Source organism: Frieseomelitta varia, unplaced genomic scaffold, assembly GCF_011392965.1.
Source record: "Frieseomelitta varia isolate USP_RPSP 00005682 unplaced genomic scaffold, Fvar_1.2 scaffold_14, whole genome shotgun sequence".
NCBI lineage: Eukaryota > Metazoa > Arthropoda > Insecta > Hymenoptera > Apidae > Frieseomelitta > Frieseomelitta varia.
This window is the reverse complement of record NW_025109083.1, coordinates 52,609-71,692: the sequence shown is the minus strand read 5'-3', so window position 1 is coordinate 71,692 and position 19,084 is coordinate 52,609. Positions and strand designations below refer to the sequence as shown.

Genomic DNA, 19,084 nt, shown 5'->3' with positions numbered 1-19,084 from the left:
TAAACTTATTTAAATTATATTTTAATCTGTATTGTTATTCGTTATTTGTTTATTAATATATGTACACACGCAATATGTTTTTTGCGCGTACGTGCATGGTGCGTGCATGTGTATGGCGTGTGTGTGTTGCATATTTTACCATATACATATATAAGAACGAAAATATGACGGAAAAAAATTTGACCTTTTCAGATAGTATCATACATTTTCTGTATAAGAGGTTGGGGGTGTGGTTACTGATGTTGTAAAAACACGTTTTTTAAAAATAATTTATCAATAATGGAATTTTTTTTTGAAGAATATAGCCGTTTTGAAGAAAGAATATTACATAGTTTGGAAGATAATGGCATAAAACATCGGTATGTTTATTAATTGTATGAATGTAAAGATCAATGTGAGTTAACCTAGAAGTTTGTTGTGTTAATTATTTGCTATATTTACATTTAGTTTCGTTTAATATATAAGAAATATTATATAATAAATACAAGAAACATATATAATACATATAAGAAATATTTATGACATATACGTTAGTTTGACATATTCAATTTTTTTTTCTATTTTGTAATCTTATTTTTTGATGGTATATGCACGTATACATATATTGTATATTTGTATATCCTTTCATAATTATAAAATTACATTTTTTGTTTTGATTTAATTCGTAGAGAGAAATAAATTTATTTTCTTGATATTTTTTTTATTTATAATAATAAATAATTTAATTATTTTAATAAGTGTATTGAATTTTATTCAATATATTATAAAATATAAATTCTGTATGAATACATAATGTTTAAGTATCTTAAAATATTCAATTATAGATTATAAATTATTAGCATATTTGATATAGTTTAAATTATTTATCTATAATTATAGTAATATCATTGTTATAACGAATATATTTTTTATAAATATTTACATTTAATTAAGTTTTTTTTAAAAATTAAAAAAAAATATTTTCAGGATAAAGGCTAACAGTGGATTATGGCTTGGAACATTAGTAGGTCTAAGTGCAATTTTAACTCTACTAAAAGAAGATGCTAGTTATTCTGAAATCTGTCTCATTGTGGGTCTCACAGGAATTGGTCTTGTTATTAGTTCTATATGTTTATATTTGAGACTGTCATCTGAGAAAGTGGTAGTTAAAGATTTTCAAGCTATATATTTTTTACCTGCTATAATAACATCTTTATTATATCTTTTTGTAGTAAATAAAGGTATATCAATTTAGAAATATTACATTATTATTTAATATATTTTTTATTTATTTTACAATTTATTTCACATAAATATTGTTTTATAAAATATTTATTTTATAAAATTATATTAATTTAATAAATTAATTCATATTAATTTAATATAAATTGTTTCACTTATTATTAATTAAACTTATTAATAAATAAGAGCAGGATTACTGGTGAGTGTCACATGGGGCTTAGGTATTGGAAGTTTAGGAACTTGGGGTATTCTTCAATTAATGTCTACATTTCCTTATTGTTTCACAATTGGAGAAGCAACGGCAGTTATGCATGGATGTATTTTATTTCTAATGTCTGCAGTAACAAATTTGCCACTAAGATATCATTTGCCACCTATCCATGATGATGATATCGCAACAGTGTTTTTACAGGTATTCTAAATTTTTTACCAATAATAAGTTTTATATCATCAGTAATTGAAAAATGTAATTAATTAATATAATGTAATTGATAAAAATGTAATTGATTAATATAACATAACATAAATATAATTTCAGGTTGCAATGCTATACGTGATATCAGTATGTTTAATATCTAGTTATTTTCCAATGTTTCACTTGACCAGAAATTTTTATATAATGACAATCACAGTTTTGTCAATTGCAGTTTTACCATTAATGTATGTTTTATTGGATCAAAATCCTTTTATTTGGATGTTTTACTTTATCTGCAATAAAACAAATAAGGTATGCATGACAAGGTATAACTTTGTAATATTTTGTATATAAATGTTAAATTTTTAAATTTTAACAATTGGAAATATTACAGATTATATTAATTGGATACTGGGCTCTATGTTTACTACTAGGAGTATTAGTTGTTATATATCAGATATTATTAAATATTCAAGCAACAACTTCAACTAGAAAAATATTTCACTTATTAGCTGTCCTTGTATATATACCTGGTTTAATATATGAACATGTTTTGCTGTATTTAGCTAGTGGTATAATAATGGGATTGTTTATATTTCTTGAGGTATATCAAGTTCAAAGAAATTATATTTTGTTTAATTATATATTTATAGTTTTTTTTTTTAATTTCCTATTGATAATTTCTTACATTTTTAGTTGATGAGATACTTACAAATATCACCTTTTGGAGAAGCATTACAACAAGGATTTTCTGTGTTTGCTGATGAAAAAGACAATTTGATTTCTTTAACACCTCTGTATTTATTTTGTGGTTTGTCCTTTCCACTTTGGATGCCTACCAATAATCTTTCATTACCAGTTTTGCTTAGTGGTATTTTAACAGTTGGTGTGGGTGATACTGTTGCTAGTTTTGTTGGTAGTAGATGGGGTTATCACAAGTGGGCCAATTCCAATAAATCTGTTGAAGGAACGATTGCTTGTATTCTTAGTCAAATTGGATTAATATGTATTTTAGCATTTATGGGTATGTATTTATAAAATTTTTCTTTTAAATTTTTCGGAATTTTTTGTTGCTTTGAATATCTTTGTTGTTTTTGAATATATGAAAAAACTTTGTTAACGAAAATTATTCAGTAGATTCACATGATTCTTTTGTAGGTGCAGGGATTTTGGAAATTTCAAGATCACCTCCAGATTTTTAAATGGAATCATAATTGATACAACTCGGCGTTCTCTATAAAAGGTACTAACTCATGTATATCGAAAAACTATTGTCTAGAAGATATTTTAAGTCTAATTTTTGTAAAATTTAATGTATAAAAGAGGAGTGATATTTTTCTTCTTATCTTTCATTTGGTTCTTATTGTCTTTCATATGATAGATTTTACAAAATTAAAATTAAAATATTGCTTAAACTAATCGTTTTTTTTCGTAAATTAATACTTTTTTTTTTATAAAAGATGCCAAGTTGTATCAATTTCATTTAAAAAAGTGGAGATGATCTTGAAATTTTAATCTAAACTAATATAGTTTTTGTATATACATGAATTAATACTTTCTCTATAAAGAATGCCAAGTTGTATTAATTTTGTTTAAAAAAAGTAGAGATGATTTTAAAATCTTTGAAACATTTTTCACAACTTTCACTAACAAAGTTTTTTAATATTTTAATAACTTTTAACATTTTTCATATGTCCAAACAAATGGAACCAATTCTTGTTGAAAACACAGATTTTTATATATTACGTATATATACGTAATATATTATTATAATATATATTCAGGATACATATTTTTAATTATTACGTATATATACGTAATATATTATTATAATATATATTCAGGGTATATATGATATATTAATTACTAAAATAATTTTTTTTAAATATAACATCATGGTACATTATAAAATTAGTATATGTTTTTCAATAGGTTATATAGATAATGGTTGGTTATTTTTGCAAAGCTTGTTATCGAGTATTGCACTATCATTTATTGAAGCACAAACAAATCAAGTTGACAATTTGGCGTTACCTTTGTTGATGTATGTATGCCTAATGATTTAAGCATTTAATTAATATAAATGCAATGACAAACAATAAGTAACAGTAATTGTTTTGAAGGTAATATGAATATATTTGATTGTTCAATCTAAATTGTGGACCAAAGGTGTACTGTTTTTTTAATTCATTTCTTTATTTATCTTTATATGTGAAGATATGTATACATATATTTTCTTGTACATAACATCCTTTTTCATTCTTATTTCTTTTATTACGAATAAAATTAGTTACTAGTTAAAACGTTTCTTACATTATATGTAATTATATACATAGTTCTATAATGTTATGTCATTTAAAAATGTATGCATTATTGAAAATATTTATTTTGTAATCTACATTTCAAACAAATAACAAAAAAAATTTATTCATGTATATTACTGTTGCAAATTTTGTTAGATACTATTTATATAAAAATGTTTATATTTGTATACAAACATGATATTGAATGTGAAATATTAATTATTCTATGCCTCTATTATTGCGACAGTTTATATAATTTGATATTCTGCAAATGCATTATTTATTCCTATCAATGCATTTTTATACTTCGCTCAAAAAATTTTGTAAACAAAATCTAATAATAAAATATTTTTATAATTATGTACATTTTCTATAATTATTTATATTGAGATTTTATTATTTCTTTATTAATTATAAAAAAAATTGAAGGCTTATTGTGTAAGGATCTTTTAAAGATATATTAAGCTTATTTATTAATTATTGAAAAATTCAAAGGACAGTTCCCGTGCAATTTATATGTAATTCCCATGGTTGTAGTATTCTTTTCTAATGTGAACTTTTTTTGGCAAATAATGTGGACAGTATAAAACAGTGATCACAATCTTTTGCATACAAAAGGTCGCATGGAACATCGTGTATTAATCACGGGCTACAACAACGAAAATCTCCCCCCCCCCCCCCCGATTATATAAACAATTATTAAATGAAAAAAGAAATGGTAAAAAGAGAAATATAGATACTAATTAGACTGGTGCCTTCTATGTTGTTTTCACATACTTTTAATTGAATTAAAGCATCAAATTATAAATTAAATCATTGCTTTAGTTATCATGCAAATAATATAATTAAAGTTTAATTTTAAAAAGTTTTGTAAACAAAAAGAAATTAAATAAATTACAAGGAATCTGCAAACCGCAAAAATTTTCAAAACGGACAACAGATTGTGCATGATTAGTAAAAATATATTATCTTCTAAAAGAGGATAAGTTTGAGGAAAAGCATCAAATTACTTCATTTCATTATTTTATTGACCACACAGCCTTAAAATCTGACCGTACACAGTATGTCATCATACGTCATGCGTACATGATATGCGGAATGTTCGAAAAGCACCGATTTCTTGTCAAAGCTTTGACAAGGCAAACTTTATGCTAAATATTACAAGTTTTATTCGTGGAGAAAAATATTAACAATTCTTATTGATATTAAAAATATTAGTAATATTTAAAATTTCTAAATTTGTTTTACTTTTCGCTAAAATATTTTGTGTTCTGTCACATTACCATTTGCCAATTTTTGCACATAAATTAATTTTATTCACAAATTAAATCGAATAATAAAATTAAACTATAATAAAACAAAATAAAATATTGTTAATATAATAAAATGTAATAAAATAAATATAATATATTACATGCGAAAATATCTCAATCTTATAAATTGTGAATTTTATGGTTATTTAAATATTATGTATATAATGTATATATATATTTTTTCTTTGTTAACATTTACCTTTACAAATTATATTTTTACACCATTTTTTTCCGAATAATCTTTTTAAATATTAAGGGATTACATTAATTTATTAAAATTTATTGATATTTATCATTACATATGTGCATATTTCTGCATTATTTATAAGTGCCATTACTGTTTGTAACTATGAAGGTGCGGTTAGATTTTTATTTTGAAAAGTAGTTTATTTATAACTGCTGATTGATTGTATTATTTGGAAAGAAGACAATTAATGAGATGAATTAAAAAAAAGAAATAAAAGAAGTCAAGAAAAAAAGGCAAAAAATTAAATTTATTCTATCTTTTATAATATAAAAGTTATCATAAAAGTAAAATAATTTTTTATTGTTAAAAAGAATTTATACATAAAAGTATTTTATTACATAACTTATAGATTAAGGTTCGTTTGTTCAATCTGACATTGGAGCTTGAAATAACGTAATATAAAACATAATACAGAAATCATAAATTATTTTAAACTATATTTACAAAATCCTTATTCATTTATTTTTTTTGGTTTGCAAAGAGCCCTTATTCATTTGTTTAATATATTTACGAAGTTGAAAATATATATTTTTTCATAGTTTGATATTTAAGATATGATATAAATAAATTATTCGTAGAATAAATTAAAAAATTGATATGTTAATTTATAAAAAAATTATCTACGTATTTCCTATTGCATTTCTAATACGATGTTGACATAACATCTCGTATAAATATTTGACTAAAAGAAATTGTTTCGCCATATGTAGATATTTTATTTTATAAAAAATTTTAGTGTTTTAATGTCAAATGAAATATCTCTCTGTAGGTTAATACCATAAATTATTTTTAGCATATAATCTTTCTCTTACATATGTAGTATACTAATTATGTAATTACAAGTATATATCTCAAATTTAAATTGTACATTGAAGTGTAATTATATTATATTATAAAGCTTTATTAAATAATGAAAAGTTTATCATTTCAAAATTATTGTATCAACAATCATATTTGATAAAAATTACATAAATTGCAAATGATAAATTTAATATTATATGGAATAATATTTAAGAGTAATAAATTGGTATATAGTGAGTTAGGAGGAATTTTAAAGTGATTTATTGTATTTAAATAGGTATGCGTAAGTCAAATTTACACGCGCATTGCATCTTATAATAGGAAAATAGGAAAATAGGGAAGGATTGGACTCTAAACAATTGAATTGAATCTCTTTTCTATATTCCGTAAACAGTTACCAACTACATCGTAAATCTCGATACAAAAAATCGTTGTTGCAAAGTCCCTAACCGCGATAAACGAAAGAAGAAAAGCAACGAAAAAAAAAAAAAAACAAAAAAAAAAAAAAAAAAAAAAAACTGACAAGAATGGTGATTTTCTAGCATTCCATACCGACGTTCATATGTTACATTGAATCTGTCGATCTCAAGAAGCTGATTCTGCATTGATAAATCGCTGTCTAATCTGAAAATTGTCAAACGATTGATAATAAGCTTAAGGAGAACGACAGATGATATTTGTGAGATGTTTTGCTACGTGCTACTTATTATAATCGTTTCTTATATAGTTATATCTGTAATTGTATAGCAATTAAATAAATATCCCGAATATCTTGATTATGTAATGCCGTTTCGTTTTCTCTTTCGTTGCACTATCGTGCGCAATAATACCGATCTTCTGATTTTCCCTCCTTTTTTTTTTCCTTATTATACTTAATTTATGAAAAATTTATGTATTCAGTGTGTCTTCTGAATTTTTAGGTGATATATTACGATGTACCTGTTGTTACTTTCGTTTTCCATTGGTACTGATTTACATTGAACATACATGTATTACTGATACTACATTTTATCTCGTTGCATCTTCGTTTTTGCAAAATGTCGATTTCTTTTTTTTTAGCGGTTTCTTTTTTTTTCTGGTCTTGTCTTTTTATAATTTGCAAAGGAAGGACGATAGAGCAAAAAGTCACGATAAAAAAAATAAGCAATTGCTTTATATTTTACCAGTTATTGACTGATACACATGTATGTATGTATGTATAAATATGTTACTCATCAGGCGTTCGTCTACTACGATTAGGAAATACAGATTACACTTTTTTATTCAATCTTTTTATTGTGATAGAAATTAATGTCATTTGTGTGATTTGATTTATAGAACGTTAGTGAATATTTTCATTCATATTTCTTGATGTAACGATTGCGAGTGTATCTGTATTACGATTTTATTATTTCGATATTTATCATGAGGTGCAGCATCATGTGGTTGTTCTATTTTTATATAAGCAATGAGCATATTAATTTGCTTGAAATTTAAATTTTTTTGCTTTTGGATTCAAATTAAATCAAAGTGAAGAAATAAGTAAATAAAATTTATTCAATAAGATTGCAATTTATAAGATCGTTAATACTCTACAAATTATACTTCGAAATATATAATGTTTAAAAGTGAAATTTTTCGAAATCAATGAAACTTTACATTCGGAAAATTTTCTTCTAGTCAAATGTTCGATACATTAAAAATATTCGCTTAATCGAGTTATGCGTGATTTTTTTCTAGGAACATACAGTTTTATTATTTTTATCGTGAGATTTTCACTAAAAAAGTGAAATTTTCAAAAGAAAAAAAAAAAAAGAAGAAAAAAAATCGTAAACATAGCAAATATTCCGTAATTAGTAATTACGTTGCAGAATAATTTTAAAGTTACTTTACACTTTAGTTATGAAGCTGGTATTCTCGTATTTGATGTACGTGCACAAGTTTCGTATGTTAAAGGTTATTTCAAGTTTAAAGTAACTTTAAAGTTTCGGTGAATTCGAGCCTACGATAATACTTAATCGATATTCATTATTCATTACAGTGTTGTATTTGTAGCACATGCGAACGGGGCCTTCAAACAGAAATCCCTTTTTCTTATACAATGAAATGAATATTTTGCATACATATTTGTACATATGTATATGTATGTTAATTTATATTTCGGTTTATGTTAAAAAATTATTGGTCTTTATTCTAATTTGTGGAATTGTTTTTAATCAATATCTCTATGTATTTACCAAATAATTCGGAAATACGACAATAGTGTAATAAAAATCATCGTCTATTAATAACAATAGGTACATCAATACATTGCCAAGTGACAAATTTTCATTTTCAAAATAACGTACTTAGCAATATAAAGCAGAATCGGTGATACTTTCACTCGCTGAGAGCAATTTTTTGCTACATTTATGACTATCTCAACAATCACTGGAAATATTTCAACAAGATCACTACTTAATGTTGATTTTCCTGTTATACTTTGTGTAAATGGAATCTTTTTATAAACTATGGTTGTAAACTCTAATTCCTTTCTATTAATAGCAATCGAAACTGCAACGGGCTCGTTGTAACTAAATAAAGAGCATTATACTTTTTTTTCCTATTTAAACATAAATTACATATTTACAATTGCGAAGCGTTCTCCGTTGGCACTTCAAAACAACGTCACAATTCCTCGACCCCGTTCCACGATTATCAATAATATGAGAAACAAAAATACTTCACATTCGTTACGCAAGACAGAGCAATTACATACGTGAAGGAAGTCAAAATTTGTAACGTGCGTATAATTAAATCAGTAATTCAATCTATCATGAAGTTTTCATAGCAATACTGTGTCTTCCCTCCTATGCATTTGTTATGATACTTTCTGTTGGAGCACGTCAAGAATGTTACTCTATGTTCTCTAAAAATTCCATTTTGAGGAGAAGTATCTTTTTTTTCTGGAAATTTTTTGACATTTCGACGAAAAGATCGATGTTGAAATATGTGATCACCAGCAATCTTTTTTTTTATCATCAAATACCGAGTTATAATTATCATTCGGTCAGTTGACATGGAGCTATGGAATTTTGGAATAGGAATGAATAATCGTATTATTGTTTCTTGATACTGCAGTATCATCTATACGTTTCGTGATATTTTCGTGCGTTTTCTACAAGAATCACTCCAAAAAATTTTGATATTCATTCGTCTATTAATAATCTGTTAAGTTACGTATTGGCAAAGTTGTACATTTTGAATTTTGTGTATTAAAAAGCAAGTTGGGATAAAAGTTAAATATTTTATTTTTTTTCTCCATTATATTTCTCTCTCTCTCTCTTATTAGCAGAATTTAATTAAAAATTATATGAAAAAATCAGTTTATGCGACAAAAGTTTTGAAGAGATTCTTGTATTTGCACGACGAACAAAATAAATACTGCTGCGAATATGTTGTATGATTTTCAATATAACTTTTTATGATTAATTCACATTAACCTTGCCGAAAAAAATGGTCTTTATGATCTGACAGGGTCGTGCCAAATCTGTTGCAATATATTCCTTCGAATTAAAAGACAATCAACCAAATTATACAAAATACAAATCTCAAATACTTATTCTTATATTTAAAATAATTATCGTTTTAACGATATTTTAATTATTTCCATTTACGTACGTACTTTAGTAACTAGTAGTAAGTACAAAATCTGCTGCTACTTCAAAATTTATAATTCGAAATAAAGTTCTCTGTTGATCGACTTTCAGATTTTATTATATTTGACCGAAATTAAACAGTAAGCACAAATTAAAGATTAAGATAAATTTTTATATTATTGTTCGTATCATTGTTAAAATTTCATATTTCATGAATTTTATCACCTTTATTTTCCAAGATAAAATATTAAAATTTATTTATTTCATTTTGGTAAGTTTTTAAAATTAAATGGCTTGCATTGTAATATACTTGTATAATTTGATATTAAATTCAAGCTATAACATAAGTATTTGTAAGAGTTGAGTATCAAGAACTCTTATTTTAAATTTTTGATTAAGAGCACTGATTCTGATAGCACGACCCTGGGGTAGCGGTGTTCAACAATCGGTAAATATTCGATTGTTTTGTATTCAACTGTTTCATTTCCCTCCTCTTTTTGCTATCTGATTGGAAATCTTAACAACTATATTTATATTGTAAAGCATTTGGTATGCGTTTCTCCCGCGATCGTTCACTACTCCTTTTATTGAAAACGTGATTGACGATCCAATTTCGTTCGATTTACAAGAACGAAATCAATTATCTGAATTTGCAAACGAGCAGTTTTACTTACAATTAATTAGAGTTGTACAATGTCCCATTATATTAAATTCATCTCAGTTTTATTAACGTCATCGTTAATAATAATCTCGACTTTCAAATTCACTTTACAAGACAAAATTCTGAAAGATCTTTGCTTTCTCCTTACATGTTTCATTTTATGCATTTTTATTGCGTGTAAAGCAACAAAAGCTGAAAGCTTATAAAATGAACTCAGACTGACAAAATTGAAGAGATACGAAAACAAAGGGAGCCAATAATTTCGGATGATCAAAGATCACTCTAATAGTACGCTCTTCACATATTAGCATGTCTAAATTGCTAGATTGAAATCACACAGTGTATTTGCAGTTGCATCGATCGCGGGTGGACGTGCTGCCATTCGTTTCAAGTCTAATATACATCGAGTATTAGGTTTATAAAACAGATACCCTACTTCATCGTAGGGCTTCAAAGGGTGAATCAGTGATTTTGCAATGGAGTAGGATGTGGGGTTTTTTGGATAGTTGGAGACGGGATTCCAGGAAAGTTGACAGGATTGGAAGGGGCTAGTTACTCCCTTAATTTGTGCCAGTCGGCGATCTGTCTCTGCGGTGAGCTACAAACTTCCCTCCAATGATTTAAAGCAGATCCTTGACAATCCGGTCCACCGAATTCCAGTCGTCCAATCACCTAAAAAAATGTAGAAATATGATTAATGAGATATATTCAATTATGTATATTCAATGGTATATTTTTTTGCTGATTACAGAATAGCTTGCTAAATTACTTCTCGAAAATTAAAATTAATTAGTCAAGATTATTGCTTGAAGTACAAAAGATCAATCGTGTATTCTGTGATCGACAAGCAAAAAAGTATAAGTTAAATTTTAGTAAAAAATAATGTGTAGGTCGTCAATTTACAATGATATAATGATATGATTTCAAATAGGAATAGGATGAAATATTTGTTTCTAATTTTTCCGCATCAAAATCTAACATTCACATCGTACTTTAAATTTAAATATTATAAATGCCCCGCCATCTATTATTATTACGTTGAATTTTGTAAACAATTGTTAAATTGCTCGTACTAAATTGAAATTATAAATACAATTTGTTTCAACTTCGCAGGATATTTCACATGGCTACAGAGAAACACACAAATCGTTTTAAAAATTGCGATTGTTTACAAACTAATTTCTCAATCGAATGAGACTTTGTTAAGCTTGACATATGTTATACTGCATGAAGAAAATGGAGAAAAATCGTCAAATCAATCATGTTCATTTCTATTCGCTAATACTGTCACGAAAGAGATTCCTCAGAATATTCTTAGAGATTCTTATCTTTGCATTCTGCCTATTGTAAAAAGATTTGTAGCTTAAAATCAATTCTGGGATTTTCGTAGGGATCTCGTTTCTTTCCTCTTCGATTTTCTTTTATACGTTGCTTATTATTTTAAAAAATTTTAGAAACACGTTTAAAAATAATAAAAACATTTAAAAAATTTTAAAAACATATAACAAATGCTATCAAATGTTATCAATAATCACGTATAACAATATATATGTCGATACGATCGTCTGCAAGAAAACTTAAACTTTGAAACTGTAAAAATCATAGACGGCGTAAATCATCTTGCATGCGTATTACATGTGTTATGATATAGATTGTAAAAGAAACTGATCATTTCGTCAAGCTCAAACAGAATGAAATATTCATGGACCACGGAAGTAAAAATTTACTAATAATTTTGAAAACTGAAATTTTAAACTCTTTTAAACTCTTGCCTTTCATTATAATTAGAGAAGTATTCTTACGATATTAAACGATTTGTATTAAATATTCTTGTTATTATTAAATTATTAGATATTAAATATTAGATATTAAACATTCCTACGGTATAACTAAAAATTCATATTTGTTTTACACTTATATATTAAATATATAACATTTCATTCGTAAAAGAAATAAATATAAAAATATGCTCTGTTTACTATACTTACGACAATGTCATTAAAAAAACAAATTTTCAAATTCAAGTAACATTTTAGAGGGATAATCGAATTGATTATTCAAAATGGAGGGACAAAAGTAAATTAGAAACAGAATTTTAAGTATGTACCTCGTTTCTTGTAACGCGATCCCAATCGATTAGCATAAACTCGAGGCTGACGTTATTAAGACCGTCAGCACCATTTGGTATGTCAAAACCAAAAGATTCGTTAAAGACTGGGCTAAGGGTGCGTTTCTTTACGCGCGTCTTCCTCTTTGCTATACGCTGAGAATTGTACAGAAGATAGATCTTGACGTATGGATCTGCAAGTCCAGTCACGTCCATTTTCGGTAGATTCTGCGCTTTCAGCACAACCACTGTCAATCGGCTATTCATTGGTTGCCAACAAAGGGAGACTAACAGCTCACCCCTGCCTTGCGATTGGATCTGTAATCACGGATCATTTACGATATATTATCATAAACTATTTATAATGTCAAAGTGTTTAAGTTAGACTTACTTAGAAAGATATTATATTTATTAATACTACTAATAAATCTTCTTTAAAATTTAGAATTTTCCTTTCTGTCTTTTCAATCAAGTTTTACTCGATTAATAAACTATTCCTATCGTTAGACTGATTGATTTTAATTGCAATATAATATTAGATGATTAATCTGTTTGTTCGATGAAATTAGATAAAATTTATTTTCGTTTTTACGAGGAGTTGTTGTAAAAATTTCAGTACAAATTGCAATTTACATCAATTTTTCTAACTGTCAGACGACGTCAGTTATGATTTATCTTTCGAGAAGGAAAGGTCTCAAAGAAAAGTCTTATTAACTTAAAATTTATAAAATTAAATAAAATTACGTACTATTAAGATGGTAATCTTCAAAGTTAATTTTTTTTATTCACGCTTTGCTTCTTACCTTGAGACTTCTGGGACATATTTTTCGACATAACGATATCTCTTGGTTATCAGAATTCTCCAAATCAGGTATCGATGAAAGCGCACATGTCAATTCACCGATAATGTCGTCACGAGAATATCTATCGAAGCTGAGTACTATAAAGTGCAGGCTGATTTTCTGTGAGCAATGAAAAGATTTATTTTAACGAGATATTTTGACATGTCTTTAAATAGATTTAAATTACTCATATTTTGAACCTAATTTATCTTGAACTTGGAATATTTAGATTTTGAATTCAATTCATTTTAAATATAGAAAATTATACCTTGATCTAGTCGATTTGTGTATTTTCAAATTTTTTTCATAGATTTTTTTATATAACTGACATACCTATGTAGCTCCGAAATATATTTAATATTTAAATTATTATATTTAATAATAACCTTCGATGTAAGAAAATATTTTAAAATCTTTGTTTTTTTCTGAATTATATGTAAAATATGATGTGTATTTATCTATAATATATATTACACTTATGAAACATTAAAACTATTCACAAGAATAGTATTGCAAGAAAAGAAATATTACATAATATAACGTTTATTATTTTAATACTGGTTTTAACATTAGATATTTGTTATTATTTTATTCTGAGGCGACAATAAATGCAAATAATGAAAAAGAAGTTTCAAGTCAATTAAATTAATTGGTTTGTTAACAGATCGTAATTTCATCTTTGATCACAATTTTCTATTGTTCTACTAACAAAAAATTAACAACAATGATTTATTAATGATTAAGATTAAAAGTAATATTAAGATTTAGATATTATTATTAACATTATTATTAAGATTAAGATGTTAATAATTAAATTGTGGAAAATAAATTAAATTAAATTGCGAATAAATGAATATAATTAATTTGAATTGTTTGAAAGACAAGAGGTAGAAATGTAATTTGTTACCTGAAGCTGGTCCTTGGATATTCCAAAGAAAGTGAAATCCTCGTCATAGACAGGATCTCTGGTATTTCTGAGTACCCTCGTTTTCGCTTGATGCTGTTTATCGGGCAACAATTTTAATTTCACGTAAGGGTCACTGGTAGCCCTCGCAGGTAGACCCTTGCAATTCACTACTGTCACTCCGAGCGCATTTTGTTCGCTTACGTACCGCAATTTAAATACCAATTGACCCATATCGCTTTTGTTATTTTCTGTTGTGTGGTTCTTTTCACGTTCCATTTTCTCATTGTTCTCAATTTCCGCCTTGTCTCGTTCATTTTCAATGCTTAGAGTAACTTCACTAGAAGGTGTCTGAGCAGGGGTGCCTGCAGTTGATTGAACAAACAAACAAACGATATTTTAATTAATGATAACCCAGTCCTCTCCAATATGTTAATATGCTAATTTAATAATAATTGTAAAGCAATTCCTACGAAAGAATCTATCATTTTATGTGGTTAGTATACTATAATTTAGTTTTCTCATTCAGAATCTGGATGTCTCGTACATTAAATTTAACTGAATCTAATATAGGCAAAGGACGGAAGTGTTGTTTTTAAACTATAACTGAATTTAATATTTTTGACGCGGTATAGACCGGTTGCGAGTATACATACATATATTACATGTGTATACATATATACAATTGTTATTATTCTAGTATTGTTACTACAGCATTGTCTATTTCGTTAGATGTTTTTTTTGGGGAAGGGGAGGATGATGTCGTATTCTTTTATTTATCATGAAAATAATTGTCGATGATACGCAATTTAAATTTTGTGTAAGATTATCAATATAGTGACTTATGTTAATATTCGCTCACTAAATAATGAACTTGTTATAATTTTGTAAAAAGAAATCGTACAGTTATAAAGTTAAGCCCATTATAGCTTAAAGTCTTTACTTTCAAAATGGGTCATTCATTTTATTCTAAAATGTTTTTATATTATGTGGCAGAAGACGAGCTAAAGATACTTTTCTCCTCTAAAACGCTATAAACGTTATACATAAGATTGAAAGATTGAAAAGATCGTTTGAATCTAAATACAATGGATTTAAAGATTAAAGTCTTCTTTTTGCAATGAAAACTTACTACCTCAAAACTTACTGTACATTTATCGAATATTAGGCCAAACGTGAATGTAACGACGAAAATATATGGATTTCTTGAATTTCCATCACTAAATTCAAAGAAATCAATAAAACGGCGAAGAAAGAATCATACGTCAAACATTCGCGGGTTGTAAAGGGGAGGTTTTAATCTTCAAATTCATTATAGATTTAGTCATCAAAAAAAATTTGTCAACACGTTTTTACGTGCTATGACAATTTATAACTATCTTTGTTATCTGCTACATAGTGTAAAAACATCTTAGAATAAAATGAACGACATATTTGAAAGCGAAAGTTTCAAATTTTAAAATAATCATAAATTTATTATTGTACGATTTTTTTTCCTTTACAAAATATTTTATAATATACTGTCCACATTGCTTTTGGTGGCAGCTTGTGAACTACTCGCGAACTGTTCACCAACAGCAATGTTCACGACCAATTCTACCTAGTGTAGACTTAGCGTAACTTAGTTTTAATATTCAGTGGCTGAATATTTCGGTGTTGAAATGTGAGTTACTGTATACGTTAATAAGCACTTGAGAACAGAATAAAGGATTTGCATATACCTGTACCCTGAGGTGTTCTGGGCTGTGAGCCAGGATTCGACGATTGAGATCCAGTCGGACTAGGCGTCTGTCCACCAGAACCAGGAGGGCTCTTGGCTAGTCCCGTTGGGCTCGGGCTCTTCTTCAGGTAGTGGCTCGTACTGCCGGGACTTTTAACTGCTGTTGGTTTTCTGTGAGGCGGCCTGAACGCCAGGGACTTGTCGGAATTCAGCTTGGTGTGTTCACGGCGTCGTCGGCAGAGCCACCAGGTCATCGCGACGGCGCAAAGTAGGAAAACGGCGCCTATACATAGTGCGACTACCGTTGTCGTCGACACTGAAATTTACGCATATTTCCCTTTAAATACTATTACTTTTGTTCTTTATTGATAGTTCGTTACATTTTTGATTCTTATAAGCGGCTCGCATGGAAGGCTTACGTGGTAATCAAATATGTTTTAGAACTATTATACAGTATAATTACACACTTATATGTATGTGTACTGAAGAACAAATCATTGTTAGAAAGTATTGCATTTTGTAATGTATGTATTTTATATTTTTATACTTTGCTCTTAAAACTTTGAAGAGTAAAAATGTACGAGTAGTAATTGGTTAATGAACCAGTTAATGAACTGATAAATGGTTAATGTGAATTAAAGATTAAAAAGGAATCTGTGATTACATATTTATTTAAAATCCATAATTATATTTCTCGCATAACTATTTAAAGGAACTGACTTGACACGACTGACTAGAACAATTAATTGTATAAAAATAAATAAAAATAAAAATAAAGATACCTGTATATTAAACATTTTGTAAAGTTCTTATTGTTGATTAACTTTCAACGTTAAAACATCATGGTAACATACATGTTTTATTATCAGCTTACACAAATTTAGTAAATGTCATTAATTAATCAACAAACACAAGATAAATTGCAATAAAATTCACGTAATGTTTTAGAATATGCTATTTTTATATACATATTTATTTAAATAATGTTTCAATTAAATATTATATATATATATATATATATATTTCGTTGAATGTTATACCTATAGAAAATATTCGAACTTTATTGCTTACATCCAGTGTTATGTTTAAATTTACTCCTCCACAAATAGCATCCTCATCGAATTTTTCTTCAACGAGTTGTCAAAATCATATTTGCAATGTCGCGTCGATTCCAAAATATGCCTAATGGCATCAACATTCAAATTTACGATTCGAATCGATTCGTTGTATTATACAGTTAAATGATATTTAATACAAATATCATATGATCCTCATATGTCTCTCGTTACTCGTAAAATCGATTATTCTTTACTATATATACGTACATTGCCAATTTTAACTTATTTATTAAATCATTCATTGACTGTTATGACTGGCTATATCTAAGTCAATGATAATTCAACGACAACGAGCTGCGAGGACGATGAAACGACGAAAAAAAAAAAAATAAAATAAAAGCGATCCCAATCAATGGAAACACCCAGTCGCAAAATGCACGGTGTAACAGCTGTCTGCGATTATCGGCGGCACGATATCTTCGATACCAACGATTGTTCCATCGGCATCACCACAAGGTAGCTTTGAAATGAAATTATTACAGGAAGAGGAAAAGAAAAAGGAAAAGTAATCGATGATGTAATCACGAGGAGAGGGTCTAGAATCATCGTTGCGAAGGAAGACTGGATCTCAAAGGTTTGCCTTTCGTTTCGGAAGAAGATACGTAAGAGGAAAGTAAAGTTTCACGTTAACGGGATTCACTCACCAAAATCGACGGGTCGAATCACAGGTCCGTCTTCTGTCACTCCTCCGACCATGTTTGGCCACGTTTTCCTCTTTCAATTTGGACGCTTTTATCCGTGTAAGTTACTCAACCACGACGCACTGGACGAATATTTACGGCGTGCGGACCGTTTGTGGTACTCTGAGGCAACCATCAGACGAAATGCTTCGATCAATAGTAACGGCCGGAGCTTGCGCGGAATACACACGTTTCCTGGAAAAGGAATCAACGACAACCACGACACCGACGATCAAGACGGTGACGGCGATCACGACGCCAGACGTTTTGGTGATTGATAGACCAAGGAAGGGCTGTTCTTGTTGGTAACCACAGTTTTTAGGAAATGATGCGCTTCAAGGAAAGATGTGTTACTAGCGGTTGAATCGATTGGTTATCGATCGTTGAAATAGATTTGTTTCAGAGCTAGAAATTTCAGAGAAAAAAAACTGCAAGATGGTTAATTCTCATTATTCGCGAAGAATGAGTCATAGAGAAAGAGATTGATAGTTCGATAAAAGATTTTCAGTATGTGCGTGCGAGTGTTTCTGATAAACTTCGAATGTTTTGTGTCATATGTAAGCGGAACAATGTCGGACAAGAGTTTGAAGATGGCGATGATCGAACGATACACAGTATGTTTAACATTATTTCAATTTAGCTTGATAATATTTGACTTTTTATTCTTTCAACCTCTTGCGCTGGCAACTGGTTCGCGGACCATAACGAGTGACCGAACCGTATACAATAATTCGCCGCTTTCTTTTCGTTTTGAACTCGTCAGTATGATATCGTTGGGTAGAAATTATTAAGTAATAAACTTATCATTTGTTCTGCCTGGATTAAAACTGAGAAAATGTTGTAATTTGGGATAAAAGATTCTCGACGTGCGTGGCACGTCATTCCAGCGTAAGAGGTTAATAGTGACGAATTTTTTCCGTACATTTTAGTATATATAGTTTGTTACTAAAAAAATACACAAATGTATATGCTCTTTATTCTTTAGTTGTACCGTTCCTATAATCGTCAAAATATTTTATGTGATTTATTCTGAAGAAAGATTTTTGAGATGACTATTTTAACGAAATTATAGGTAATCTAAATGTAACTACATTTATAATTACATACATAGTATATTTATAGCTTTTTTTTATTT

The 19,084-nt window shown here is 27.9% G+C and overlaps 2 protein-coding genes across 3 annotated transcripts; one reads left to right on the top strand and one right to left on the bottom strand.

Moving 5' to 3' along the window:
• The first annotated feature begins 114 nt into the window (after positions 1–114).
• LOC122532325 (dolichol kinase) lies at positions 115–3,928 on the top strand. Of its 2 annotated transcripts, XM_043661029.1 has the most exons (8): positions 115–359; positions 967–1,220; positions 1,413–1,633; positions 1,760–1,948; positions 2,031–2,240; positions 2,333–2,660; positions 3,569–3,680; positions 3,760–3,927. In XM_043661029.1, the coding sequence occupies exons 1-8, from the start codon at positions 280–282 to the stop codon at positions 3,761–3,763; spliced, it is 1,398 nt and encodes a 465-aa protein (XP_043516964.1). In that variant the 5' UTR covers positions 115–279; the 3' UTR covers positions 3,764–3,927. The 2 variants fall into 2 exon arrangements, with proteins under 2 accessions (XP_043516964.1, XP_043516957.1); XM_043661022.1 differs by having other exon boundaries at positions 116–359; positions 3,569–3,928.
• Positions 3,929–7,162: 3,234 nt separating this feature from the next.
• LOC122532337 (synaptotagmin-4) lies at positions 7,163–18,439 on the bottom strand. Its single transcript, XM_043661041.1, has 6 exons — positions 17,914–18,439; positions 16,153–16,467; positions 14,435–14,796; positions 13,489–13,647; positions 12,686–13,003; positions 7,163–11,250 (listed from the first exon to the last, which is right to left on the bottom strand). The coding sequence occupies exons 1-6, from the start codon at positions 17,963–17,965 to the stop codon at positions 11,131–11,133; spliced, it is 1,326 nt and encodes a 441-aa protein (XP_043516976.1). The 5' UTR covers positions 17,966–18,439; the 3' UTR covers positions 7,163–11,130.
• Between the last annotated feature and the right edge of the window lie 645 nt (positions 18,440–19,084).

Excerpts from the sequence above, each read along its gene's own strand:
- LOC122532325 (XM_043661022.1), top strand. The coding sequence starts at position 280 with ATGGAATTTTTTTTTGAAGAATATAGCCGTTTTGAAGAAAGAATATTA. Across the intron at positions 360-966 it reads GATAATGGCATAAAACATCG|GATAAAGGCTAACAGTGGAT; the intron begins GTATGTTTATTA and ends AAATATTTTCAG. Across the intron at positions 2,241-2,332 it reads GATTGTTTATATTTCTTGAG|TTGATGAGATACTTACAAAT; the intron begins GTATATCAAGTT and ends TTACATTTTTAG.
- LOC122532337 (XM_043661041.1), bottom strand. The coding sequence starts at position 17,965 with ATGGTCGGAGGAGTGACAGAAGACGGACCTGTGATTCGACCCGTCGAT. Across the intron at positions 14,797-16,152 it reads CAGAACACCTCAGGGTACAG|GCACCCCTGCTCAGACACCT; the intron begins GTATATGCAAAT and ends AATCAACTGCAG. Across the intron at positions 11,251-12,685 it reads ATCGCGTTACAAGAAACGAG|GTGATTGGACGACTGGAATT; the intron begins GTACATACTTAA and ends ACATTTTTTTAG.